Source organism: Microcebus murinus, chromosome 26, assembly GCF_040939455.1.
Source record: "Microcebus murinus isolate Inina chromosome 26, M.murinus_Inina_mat1.0, whole genome shotgun sequence".
NCBI lineage: Eukaryota > Metazoa > Chordata > Mammalia > Primates > Cheirogaleidae > Microcebus > Microcebus murinus.
This window is the reverse complement of record NC_134129.1, coordinates 4,570,325-4,583,851: the sequence shown is the minus strand read 5'-3', so window position 1 is coordinate 4,583,851 and position 13,527 is coordinate 4,570,325. Positions and strand designations below refer to the sequence as shown.

Sequence of the window (13,527 nt, the reverse complement as noted above, 5' to 3'; positions counted from 1 at the left end):
TATATTTTTAGTTGTCCAATTAATTTCTTTCTATTTTTAGTAGAGTTGGGGTCTCGCTCTTGCTCAGGCTGGTTTCCAACTCCTGACCTTGAGCGATCCACCCACTTAGGCCTCCCAGAGTGCTAGGATTACAGGTGTGAGCCACCATGCCTGGCCTGAAATGCTTTTGAGTACAGGGGTGTAAATACTAAAATCTGTTCTTTTGCAATTTTTGGTATGTGTGCTTTTCCAGAGAACAACAGACTTGTCCCTAAATGGTTCCTGAGTATTTTTCATCATAACTAAATATTCTCAAAATAAAACTTCATGTGTCAGTGTGTCAAAATGTTTTCTAAAGAAAATATCTTTAGTATTGTTTTACATATATACTTTTAATGAAAACAACTTTTTCTAGTTATGAAATGATATATTTTCTATTGTAAAAGTACAGGATACAGAAAAGTATAAGATACAAAATAGTTTTTAAAATTTATTTTATTTTGAAACAGGGCCTTGCTAGAATTCACCTAAAATTGTACTGCCTAGAAATAACCACTGTTAAGATAGTAGTCAGATTCTCTTTTTAAATATATACATACTGTGGGGAGCAGTGGCTCAGTGCATATAAACCTAGCACTTTGGGAGGCTGGGGAGGGAGGATTCCTTGAGGCCAGGAGTTAAGACCAGCTTGGGCAACATAGCAAGACCCCTGTCTGTACCAAAAATAAGAAGAAATTGGCATGCACCTTTAGCACTAGCTATTTGGGAGGATGGCTTTGAGCCCAGGAGTCCAAGGCTGCAGTGAGCTATGATCACGCCACCCCCACTCCAGCCTGGGCAACAGAATGAGACCCCATCTTTTAATTAATAACTAAATATATGCATACATACATACAAAGTTCACTTGCAAACACACAATTTTATATGTGTAAGATCATACTATACCTGTGCCATGTGACCTGCCTTTTTTCCTCTACATTATCTTCGTATATTCGTAAATAGAAATTTGTATCACTTTGTTAAATGTCTTCATTTGTTTGGATGTGCCATGATTTCTGTGTTCCTTGATAGGCATTTCAGTTATTTCTAAGTTTTGCTATCACAGTTTGGTATATTATATGTACAACTTTTTTTAAAAAAAATTTTTTAACGTATATCAATCATCTGGTACATTATGTATATAACTTGAACATTTTACCAATTTGCAGTTTTAGAAATAGAATGTCTTGGTCAAATAATAATGTTTAAAATTTTTTTACACATTTCCAAGCTGCTTTAAACATTAATTTTTTTAGTAGCATGGTATCATAAACTTTTACATTAGCAACTCTTTGCAACATGGTCTTTCACTGCTGCAGTTGTTTGTATTTTCTCACACTGTGTTAAAATCTGAGCTTTCCAAAGGATACAGTTAGGGTTTTTTTTAAGACAGTTGGGTCAGCAGCTATAAATTGCATGATATTATATTTTATCTGTTTTTTTTAAAGCTAGTAACAGTATCCTCAGCAGAAGAGAATGAGTTTTTACTATTAATTTTACAATGAGAAATTTCACACTTTTCTAAGATTGTTAGATTTTGGTATCTTAGATGAAAAGGCTCCTGGGATATCAATTCCTTTTTAATCTTGTGGCAATGTCTATGGATGTCTCATCTTTGTAATTTCTATTGCCTTAGTAAAGTCCTTTGCTTATTACCACAGTTGCTCAGAAAATATTAAATGGCTCAAGTGTTAGTAACTTAACGTGTTACTTTTTCTAGGACCATTTGTAATTCTTTGCTGATATTTTTGTTTTTAATATACTATGGGCAGAAGATAGACGTTGGCCTAAATTACTGGTTTATTAAAAGAGGACCTCTTAGCATTTATGAAAATTAGCTTGACAGTTTCCTTTGCTAATTTTTATTATGTTACCAAGGTAATAATATTGTTAGTTCAATAGCATCTCAGGTATTAAACTTCTCATTTGGTCTACTTAAATTGACTTATTTTTTCCCTTGTGTTTATTATTTAGCTTAGTTGGCTTTTAAAAATCCCATTTACTCTATTTTCTTTAAATTGTGGCAAATATACTTAGAGGAATCCAATGTAGCCAAACCAGAATACAGGGCACACATTGGTTTCTTATAAACTTAAAGTTGATATTGAGTGCCTATGATGTGCTGAGTACTTTAAATTTATTAGCTTTTATTTTCACAACAGTCCTTCAAGGAGTTATTTGTGACCCAGGAAACCGTAATAAAATTCTAAAAATTAACACTCTAAAGCAAAGACATTTGGCCTCTAGGAAATAAAACAACCCCAGGCCTTGCAAAATTTGACTGTAACTTTGTTGCTTATAGCAACTGCTGAAGGAAGCTATCTCAAGAAAAGAGATTTCACAACTGTGAATACCTAAACAAAGGAGAGACACTTTTTGAGCCCATTCAAACAATTCTTTCTTTTTTTTTTTTTTTTTTTTTTTGAGACGGAGTCTCGCTTTGTTGCCCAGGCTAGAGTGAGTGCCATGGCGTCAGCCTAGCTCACAGCAACCTCAAACTCCTGGGCTCAAGCGATCCTCCTGCCTCAGCCTCCCAAGTAGCTGGGACTACAGGCATTCGCCACCATGCCCGGCTAATTTTTTGTATATATTAGTTGGCCAATTAATTTCTTTCTATTTATAGTGGAGACGGGGTCTCGCTCTTGCTCAGGCTGGTCTTGAACTCCTGACCTCGAGCAATCCGCCCGCCTCGGCCTCCCAGAGAGCTAGGATTACAGGCGTGAGCCACCGCGCCCGGCCTCTTCTCTTTTTTTTTTTTTTTTTTTTTTTTTTTTTTTGAGACAGAATCTCACTTTGTTGCTTTGTAGGCTAGATTAGTGCCATGGCGTTAGCCTGGCTCACAGCAACCTCAAACTCCTGGGCTCAAGCGATCCTCCTGCGTCAGCCTCCCGAGTAGCTGAGACTACAGGCATGCGCCACCATGCCTGGCTAATTTTTTTGTACATATATATTTTAGTTGGCCAATTAATTTATTTGTATTTATAGTAGAGACAGGGTCTCGCTCTTGCTCAGGCTGGGTTCGAACTCCTGACCTTGAGTGATCCACCCACCTCAGCCTTCCAGAGTGGTAGGAATACCAGCCCCATTCAAGCACTTCTCTAGAGAGAAGCAGCTTCACCCAATTCCCTCATTCAGAGAAAAAGCAAGTATAGTTATTTTGTAGGGGCTATAGCCATGTTGGAGCAATGGCTCCATCCCAGATCTGTCTCAGCATCAAAGCCGGGCCCTGTTCTACCAGACCACACTGCTGTCATCATTGAGTCACCGTGTACCTTAAGAACAAATGTTTATTGTACCACCTGATAAAGTATTTCCAGAGCTACACAGTCTATTGACTTATTCATTCTTAGACCTGAAACAGAATGATAGCTGGAAAAATAGCCAAGAAAATAGTTAAAAAGTAAATTTTTTTCCTGTGACATTCTCATTCATAAAAGTAAATCTTAAATAAGCTATGTTTTCTAATTCAGGTCCCTTGTACAATTCCAGTCCCCCAACCATTATTGTTTTTAAGAGAGAAAATTTTGCTATGTTGCCCAGGCCAGCCTTGAACTCCTGGGCTTAAGTGATCCCCTAGTCTCAGCTTTTCAAGTAGCTGGGACTACAGGCATGCACCACTATACATGTGTCAGAATATCACACTGTACCCCATAAATATGTAAAATGATTATGTATCAGTTAAAAAATTTAAAAAACAGGTCGGGCATGGTGGCTCACGCCTGTAATCCTAGCACTCTGGGAGGCCAAGGCGGGCAGATTGCTCATGGTCAGGAGTTCGAAACCAGTCTGAGCAAGAGCGAGACCCCGTCTCTACTATAAATACAAAGAAATTAATTGGCCAACTAATATATATAGAAAAAATTAGCCGGGCATGGTGGCTCATGCCTGTAGTCCCAGCTACTTGGGAGGCTGAGGCAGCAGGATTGCTTGAGCCCAGGAGTTTGAGGTTGCTGTGAGCTAGGCTGATGCCATGGCACTCACTCTAGCCTGGGCAACAAAGCGAGACTCTGTCTCAAAAAAAAAAAAAAAAAATATATATATATATATATATATATATATATATTAAAACTTATAAAAGTAAAGAAAAATGAAAAATAAGGTTACCAAATTCTGTTAGGTGTAGCATTTTTAACCATTTAATCCAGGCATTTGGAGTGAGGGTCATGATGTTTCATTACTAGTTGCTCAGCACTGCATGTACTCCAGTTTGCTCAGCAGTTCCAAGCCAGGCACTCTGTCCCTGTAAGTCAGTGTTTGAATGGGAACTGAGGCTAACTATCTATTTAGCCAGAGTAACTTTGGAAGCTCACCTTTACCGTTTGCTTTAACATTTAGAGTGTACATCTGACATAGTTCTGATTGATACAACTCTGAATTATGCATTATCCATAGCAAATTTTAATTCAGACCTGTTTACTCTGTGTCAACGAAAAGACCTTTAGACTGGGAGTGGTGGCTCATGCTTGTAATCCTAGCAATTTGGGCCTGTAATCTAACAATTTGGGAGGCCAAGGTGGAAAGATTGCTTGAAGCTAAGAATTCGAGACCAGCCTGAGCAAGAGCATCTCTACAAAAAATAGACAAATTAGCTGAGCATAGTGGTGGATGCCTGTAGTCCCAGCTACTCAGAGGCTGAGGCAGAGGATCAGTGGAGCCCAGGAGTTTAAAGTTGCAGTGAATTGTGATGAGGCCACTGCACTCCAGCCTGGGCAACAGAGTGAGACCCTATCTCAGGGGGAAAAACAAAAAGGCCTTTAGATTGCTCCTGTCTGTAATTTGTGAGTGTTTGTTATTATGCTATAAAGTTAATGTTAATGTAGTTATTTAGACCAGGCAAAACATACTCAAGGCAACAAAGTGTTTTCTCTAGAAAAAATGAAACGTGCTAGGAAAGTGATAGGAGTTGTCCATGCTGCCATCCACCCCTTTGACTAACATATCAGATTCTGTTGTTTTAGTAATTTGAACATATTCCAGAAGGCACAATCTTAAAAAATATTTTACAAATCCTTTGGTGATTATAAAAGAATGGCATATTATCTGTTCTTTCTTACAGTAAAATGCTGAGCATGCCAAGGTAAAGTGGAGAATAACTTTAAAAGGAAAAGATAGACCTTTACCTTTCTGGGGGAAAAGGTTTCTCTTAAATTGATTCCATCACTCTTGACATTTAAAACTTTAAACCCTGTTTTAAAGAGAAAGTAAGTCTGGTTGGAACAGAAAGTGCTCTAGATGGGACATCCCAAAAGAAAACTCAGGGAGATACCTAGTACCTATTACACATTTCTACCTAGGAATTCACTTTCCAGAGTTTTTTCTGTACAAATCTGGGAGGATCTTGCTATTTTGCTTTAATAAGACAGTCTTTCATTTTATTAGATGACAAGTATAGTTTCTAGTTAAATAAAAAATAAAATGGGAATGTTCACTCTTGCAAGGTCACATAGCAAGTCTGTAGAGCAACTCTTATGGAGGGTTAAAAAAATACATTCTTGTGAATCTATATCCTACATAATATAGATCTGTAGCATGTTGTAGATCAGAGGGTTATGCCTGAAAATGACATGTGCAAATATGCCTACATATAATGTATATAGCACTAATTTCCTGTAAAATAATAGTAATCAATACTTAACAGTATTTTTTTTTCTGTGAGATATTCCTAAGTCCTTCAGAGTCAAAATTCCAAAATCCAAAGAAAACTCTGGAAACCAAAGGCATTTTTCATAAATTTGCCTGAACTTATTTGGTGATAAAAAATGACCTGAATCGGCCGGGCGCGGTGGCTCACGCCTGTAATCCTAGCTCTCTGGGAGGCCGAGGCGGGCGGATTGCTCAAGGTCAGGAGTTCGAAACCAGCCTGAGCAAGAGCGAGACCCCGTCTGTACTATAAATAGAAAGAAATTAATTGGCCTATATATATATATATATATATATAAAAAATTAGCCGGGCATGGTGGCGCATGCCTGTAGTCCCAGCTACTTGGGAGGCTGAGGCAGAAGGATTGCTTGAGCCCAGGAGATTGAGGTTGCTGTGAGCTAGGCTGACGTCACGGCACTCACTCTAGCCTGGGCAACAAGCGAGACTCTGTCTCAAAAAAAAAAAAAAAAAAAAAAAAATGACCTGAATCTACTTCAGGCTCTTTATAGTCTTTATTTATCCTGTTTAATCTGAATATTCATTTCTTTCTTGCAGAAATATTAATGTGCTGATTGTGGGGTGCTACCTTGGATGCTGCTAGTTCTGTGTGTTAAATAAACATCTGGCTTTATTGAATTATAAGTGATTTTGTCTATCTTCAAAGCAGCACCCTTATTTTTGTTTTGGGGAAGGAGAGTTGGGGGGTGTTGTAAAAATGTTTAGTTTTTTGTTGTTGTTGTTTAAAGAAAAGTCACTAGTTTGCATCATAACATTGTCTTGAGTCCTAATAAAATATTCCACGTGCTTTTCAGCTTTGCTGAAGTGATCAAAATAAATGTTGAAATAGGTTAATGTTGTATACACTTAGAATACAGAGAGCCTTTGACTTTTCAATAGAAAAAAAAATCTCCATGTTATCTTTTTATGGGACATGCATCATTACTTCCCTTTATTAGAAACTTATTACTAACTAAGCTTGAAACCTATTTAATAATCGTACCTGATATTTCTGCTTAGTTGGTTGCATTCCTAACCCTTTTCACTGCTAATCTCTGTGTTAAGTGGAAAGAGTACTAGGAACCTCCCTTTCAGTTATCCCTTTGGAAATCTTGTTTTTAATAGCACTTTTCTTTCTTGGCTTGCATGACATTTTATCTTTCTTTTCCTTTCTTTTTGCCGTTTGCAAAGACTCTTGGGAGGATTTGACAGATTTGGTGGAGCAAATGCGCGATGATACTGAAGGTGCGTGCCACACCAACATCTTTCAGCTTTTTTTTTCTTGCTTTTTAATATTTTCTAACCACCTTTTATTTGTTTTCCATAAGAGGGAATGTCAGCTTCAGTTTTTATTTCCCATGCCAGTAACTGGGAAATCTTTGTGTCTGCGGTTCCAAGTAAAATGGCATTATTGTGGGTTTACACTGCTTTTTTAGGATATTTGTTGAACAAAGTGTTTAAAAGGGACATTATTTCAAGATTACATCAAGTTTTTCTATGGCTGTTTTTCCATTTGTTTGTTGGGAAGGTGTAAGTTTTATTACTCATGTAAGCATGTGTATTTTTTAAATTTCACAGCAGTCAAAAACAAACAGATCTCAAGATTCTAAAGTGTTTGATCTGAAATGATGCTCTGATTTGTAGATTTCCATAACCTTAAACACTTTTAGCTTTGTCATGGAATAACATTGTTTTCTGGTGGAATTATTTTGAAAAGCAGTGCATATGTTCTAATGTGTGAAGTTTCCTCAAACCAATAATTATTTCTTCTGTTGTCACAGCTCCTTAGGGAGCTCAGGGTGATTTATACATTTTATACTAAGAATAGAAAAATTGGGGTTCAGCTCCACTTTATTGTGTCATTTTAGGTCCTCCCACTTTGCCCAGGCAATTAAAGGTGTATCCAAGCTTTAGTACCGGTACATCCACCACTCTGCCCAGACTGGCCTTGTCACTGTCTTCTACATGAGCTTCCTGCATCCTGCTTTGTTCTATCCCTTAGCCTGTGCCACCACCTGCCCAACACTTCAGTCTATGTGGGAGCTCCACAAAGCATTGTTTGTCAGCCTTGGCCCACATTCATTGCTCCATTCACTGAACTTCTGCAGAACTTGAAGCTTAAGGACTCTTAGTCATTCTCTAATTCTTGTGTGTTTATTACCCTAGTTAAAGTGTAAACTCCTTGAAGGCAGAGATTGTCTTAAACTTCTTGATATCCTTATCAGACCTGGGATGGTCCTATCCTTAGTAGATCTGGGCACACCAGACAAAAGGCAGTTTTCCCTCTTTAGAGATGCCCAATAATATCTCCTTCTTTAGCACTTTCCTTTGAATGAGTGAATTATGATCCTGAGTTGCATCTCTTTTCCTGTGGTCAAACTATTTTTTATACTGTCTTCCATTCTGCTTTTATAATTGATTACATATAATTCAATGAAAGAACAAATCACTATTGTCTGATTGACAGTTTATATATAAGGAAAAAAGACGAGGGTATTGATTAATTCAGTGCATAATGTTTACAATTATGTTAACTGCTATTGTTATTATTATTACTATTTGCCAGGCACCATTAGGTTTAAAGCTTTGATTCTTTTTTTTTGAGACAGAGTCTCGCTCTGTTGCCTGGGCTTATTAGAATGCTGTGGCATCAGCCTTGCTCATAGCAACCTCAGACTCCTGGACTCAAGCGATCCTCCTGCCTTAGCCTCCCAAGTAGTTGTGGGTCTACAGGCATGCACCACCACGCTCAGCTAATTTTTTCTATTTTTAATAGAGATGGGGGTCTCGTTTTTGCTTAGGCTGGTCTCCAACTCCTGACCTCAAGAGATCCTCCTGCTTTGGCCTCCCAGAGTGCTAGGATTGTAGGCGTGAGCCACGGCGCCCAGCCTAAACCTTTAATTCTTTTGATAGACTAGATACTAAAGAAAAATACTGCATAATATAAGTAACCTTAACACTTGTACCCCCATAATACACTAAAATAAATAAATAAATAAATAGATAAATAAATAAATAGAAAAATACTGCATAAAATCTATGCTTTTCTTAGGACTGCTTCCCCATGACTCAACACGGGCAAAATTCCATTTCCTTAATACAAGAAATACTTACATAGAGTATTAATGCAAGAGTCAAGCCTGCTGGGAGAGTCATTCTCCTCTTTTCATTTTGTTTTTGCTAGAGTTTTTGTGGATGGTTCTTATAGGTGAACCCCAAAAGGGAATGAGATGAAGTTTAATAGTATAATGCATAAAATACCCAGGAGATGTGAATTTTGTCAGTACCTTGATGTTAGTAGATTACTGGTGAAGTGTTATATGGTAATGTTGGTCAAGATCTTGTTTACAGAAAAGTCTCTCTGGAATGTGATTCTTTAAAAGAAATCAGAATGGGAGGAGAGGAACTCGCTAATAACTTTTTTGAGTCATTTCATTCTTGTTTTCCTTATATCATTTTCTACTTCTCTTGACTCCTGGACTCACTCATAGGTATGTGAAATGCTAGAATTTTACTGTGTTACATAACTCGGAGATTCTGTAAATGAGTAATAGTAACAAGAGGAATATGAGTTGTGGAGTGCCACCTACGCAGATCACACAGCAGCAGGGCAGTTCAGGTGCTGGGGAGAGTCCTGGATCCAGACTCCGAGGAAGCTGATGATGTAGGCAAGCTCAGCTCTTTTCAGGAGACCTTCACTGCTGGACTGTTTCAGTTCTGTTTCTCATCTGTTATTATGGATGTGCCATAATTGGCTTTTTAATAGATGAACTGTTAACACAAACTTCTGGCCTCTTGCAAGATTGCTTTTTAAAATAAATTCTCATAGGTTATAGATTTGAACTGGTAGTTGTTTTTTCAAGTTTTGGCAAGGTTTTGTACTGTTTCTCACATTGATGATTGGTTTTACATTCAATGTGTGTGTAACTTGTGTCTAGTAGAATATGGAGTCTTCTCAGAGTAGAATTGTATTATGCACAGCATTGATTGATTATCTTGCATTTTAGTCCCTCACATGCTAGTAATTTGTATCTAAAAAAGTTTTGAAGGCAGGAGAATCACTTGAGGCCAGGAGTTTGAAATCAAACTAAGCCACAGCAAGACCCTACAAAATATAGAAAGATTAGCCAGGCATGGTGGTGTGCGCCTATAGTCCCAGCTACTTGGGAGGCTGAGGCAGGAGGATCGCCTGAGCCCAGGAGTGTGAGGTTGCTGTGAGCCTTGGCGATGCCACTATACAATAGCCTAGGAGACAGAGCAAGACCCTGTCTTAAAAAAAAAAAAAAAAGTTTTGAAACTCTATAGGAAAATTGTTAATATTAAATTAAATAACAAAAGCACACAGTTTATTATCTTTAGTTTCTCAATAAATATTGACTTCCTGTCTACACTCATTATAAACCTTTTAAACAGGTTTTATGAATCTGCAGTTACCCAGATCACTGCCCATCTCTGTGAGGATTAAAATGGTCAGGACACAACTTGTATTTAGGAAATGATATATCTGTGTAAAATATGACCTACTGAGATTGTGTACTGCTTCCTTGACATACTGGGGGGGAGGGTGGTTAAGACTTTATGTTCACTATATTGGAAAACAGAAAGAACATAGCATTGTGCCCCATAGTCATTCAATGAAGATTTATTAAACAAAACTGTTATATTTATGGAAGACCATAATTGTAATAACTAACAATGTTTGGTTCTTAGCATGTCTCAAGCACTTCTAAATCCTCAACGTATTAAGCTTGTTTACTCTTCAAGATCCTATATCATCGTTTTGTAGATGAGGAAAGTGAAACACACTGAATTTAAGAAACTTTCTCAGTGGACTACTACTCAGCAATAAAAATGAGCTAATGTATAGAAATACTATTAATTTTTGTATATTGATCTCGTGCCCTACAACCATGCCAAACTAATTTATTAGCTCGTACTTTTTGTTTGTGCGGATTCCTTAGGATTTTTTGTATACCAGATCATGTCATCTGCAATTGTAGTTTTACTTCTTGCTTTCCAATCTGGCTGCTTTTTTTTTTTTCCTTTTCTTGCCTGATTACCCTGGGTAGATCCTCCTCTACAATGTTAATTAGAAGGGGCAAGAGCAGACATCCTTGTCTTGTTCCTGATCTTTGTGAAAGCCTTCTGTCTGTCACCAATAAGCATTATGTTACCTGTAAGTTTTTCATAGATGCCCTTTGTCAAGTTAGCCTGTAGTCCCAGCTACCTGGGAGGCTGAGGCAAGAGGATTGCTTGAGCCCAGGAGTTTGAGGGGAGTTTGAGGAGTTTGAGTTTGCTGTGAGCTATGATGACACCACGACATTCAAGCCTTAGCAACAGACCAAGACTCTATCTCAAAAAAAAAAAAAAAAAAAAAAAAAAGATTTTAACAATGAGGCTACTTGCTCCTAGATTCCTATGTTTTTCACTTTTTTTGTTATTTTTTACTAATTCAGTATCTTGTTACAAGTTTATTTAGATGTTTTATTTCTTCTTGTGTCAGTTTTGGTAGTTTGTATCTTTCTAAGAAATTGTCATCTAGGTTATCTAATATGTTGGTATACAATTGCCTATAATACTCCCTTATAATCCTTTTTGTTTCTGTAAGATCCCTACTAATGTCTTCTTTTTCACTCCTCCTTTTAGTAATTTGGACCTTCTGTCTTCTTCTGTTGGTCATTCTAACTAAATGTGAATATTGCTGATCCTGTCAAAGGACCAACTTTGAATTTCATTGATTTTTCTCTGTATGTTTTTCACGATTTAACTCATTTCTGCTCTAATCTTTATTATTTTCCTCCTCCTGGGGCTTTCTACTGATAGTTGTCCTTGACGAAGCCAACAGTGAAATCATAGAATTATGATATACGAGGGCTAGGAGAGTCATCTGGGTTACTGCTTCTCAAACTTTAATGCACTTACAGATTCCCTGGGGATCTGGGTAAAGTACAGAAATTGATTCAGTAGTACTGTTGTGTTTTCTGATTTCTAAAAGCTTTCCAGGTGATGCCACTGCTGATGTTCCGCGACCGCACAGAGTAGCAAGGATCTAGTTCATTTGATATCAGAGTCATTCGTGGGGTTTTCCAAACCTGGCGTGTCATGTCTTTCATTCCAGGGATATTAATGTGCCCTCTCCCTTGAGAATCAGTGCTGTAATATGTCTCTGTGTTTGCTGTGAGTTGTGTGTTGTTTCCACGGAGTAAAAGAATTACCGAACAAGTCCAACCCTCTCATTTTACTGATGAGGAAAGTGAGGCCTCAAAGAGGTGAGATTTCTTGCCTGGATTTATACAGTAGGCTCATTGGCACAAATAGATGATCAAGAGTAGTAGGTAGATATAATCTTCATGATTATAAGTCCTAATTTCAGCAAAGTTAATCTTTGATTATATAGTTACCAAGAAAAGGTAGCAATGAGAATAAATAGATTTGTGGTTAAATATTATTCTTGAGTAATTCCTTTAACAGATTTCAACCCAGAGAAAGTGTTATTGAAGTAAATTTCCTATTTATTATTGTTGAGTAGAAGTACATATGATATCTGAAATAGCATTAAGGAGAATAGGTATAGGTATAGATACATAGATATGAATGTAGATATATAGATAATCTGGGATCCTAAGACTCTATTATAGATTATTTTTAGTAAATGAGGATTGAGTAAAAGTTCATGATTGTCTCATACAATAAATGTCAGACTGCTTAAGTGGTGTTTTATTTCAAGGTTTTTTTAGTACTTTCAGTTATTTCTTTCACAATCAAGGACCCATTTGAGGCCCAATTTTATATTCTAAAAACAATTATAGCAAAAGTTCAAAATAGATTTATTTAGGAATTAATGATCTTAAGTCATTTCTAACATAGAGCAAGCTTTCCTTTCTATATATTTCTGTTTGTTTGCTATTTTTAATCTTACATTAAAGTTCTTAGGTAAGATCATCAAATTCTCTATATAGTAACTGTTTTGCTTCCTATATAAGGTGAAGGCTCTGATTTTTCACATAATCAGGAAATTCTGAGGAGTACTACTATTGTGCTACATATAAGTTATTCCCACTTCACCAAGAATTGAATGTAATGGAACATACTTCATACTAATATAACATTCAGTCTACCTTATTTTTCCTTCACTTATTTATAAAACATTTCAAGATTTTGCTGTGTGAACTTCAGTTGCTCTATGAGGAGATAAACTGGGGTTTCAGTCACATGAGTGGTTCTCAGAACAGTGTGACTCACCATCACTTGTAGCTATATGACTTTCAGTTCACTTTTGACATTGCTGTTAGCTAAATGAGCCACATGACTCTGTAAAGTTTATTAAAATACCCTCATATGGGACTTAGCAGTCTTAGATACAGAAAGAGTCACATGCTTTTGAAAGAACATTGATTTCAAAACCAGTCAATATAACGTATTATTATAACTATAGTCACCCACACATAATTTCTTTATTCTGCTGTTCCTGCTGTATTTCCCACCAGGGTGATCTGCACCACCATTTATCCAATCACCAAAACTAGAAATGTGGAAACTCCTCTCCATTCTTCTGATTCTCCCTTTTCCTTCACATGCAGATAATCAGGCCGTGCAGTCCTGACAGCCTTCCCTAGATGTCTCTCAAAGCTGACTCTCTTCTCCGTACAGTCCTTGCCCTAGTTCCATCTCGTTACTTCTGTCCTCAACTACTGCGGTAGACCCTTCCTTGCTTCTCAGCCTGAAGTTCATGTACCCTTCCTATCCATCTTCCAGAAGGATACTAGAAACGGCTTCTCTAAATTCAAATTTGTTGACATCACATTTCACATTAAAATCTTCACTGACTTGAATTCCTTTCTCTTGTCTCATCTCTAACACTTACTCATAGG

At 37.2% G+C, this 13,527-nt stretch overlaps 1 protein-coding gene across 12 annotated transcripts in view; it reads left to right on the top strand.

The window, feature by feature from the left end:
- Window positions 1-13,527, top strand: part of RUFY3 (RUN and FYVE domain containing 3) — an 81,492-nt gene that overhangs the window by 27,087 nt on the left and 40,878 nt on the right. For 3 of the 12 annotated variants that reach the window (XM_075997910.1, XM_075997909.1, XM_075997914.1), the window contains one exon: window positions 6,848-6,901. The exons of the other annotated variants lie outside the window; for them this stretch is intronic. In XM_075997910.1, the coding sequence (XP_075854025.1) occupies window positions 6,848-6,901 (54 nt within the window). The remainder of the gene's footprint in view (window positions 1-6,847; window positions 6,902-13,527) is intronic. 12 annotated transcript variants of the gene reach the window in all.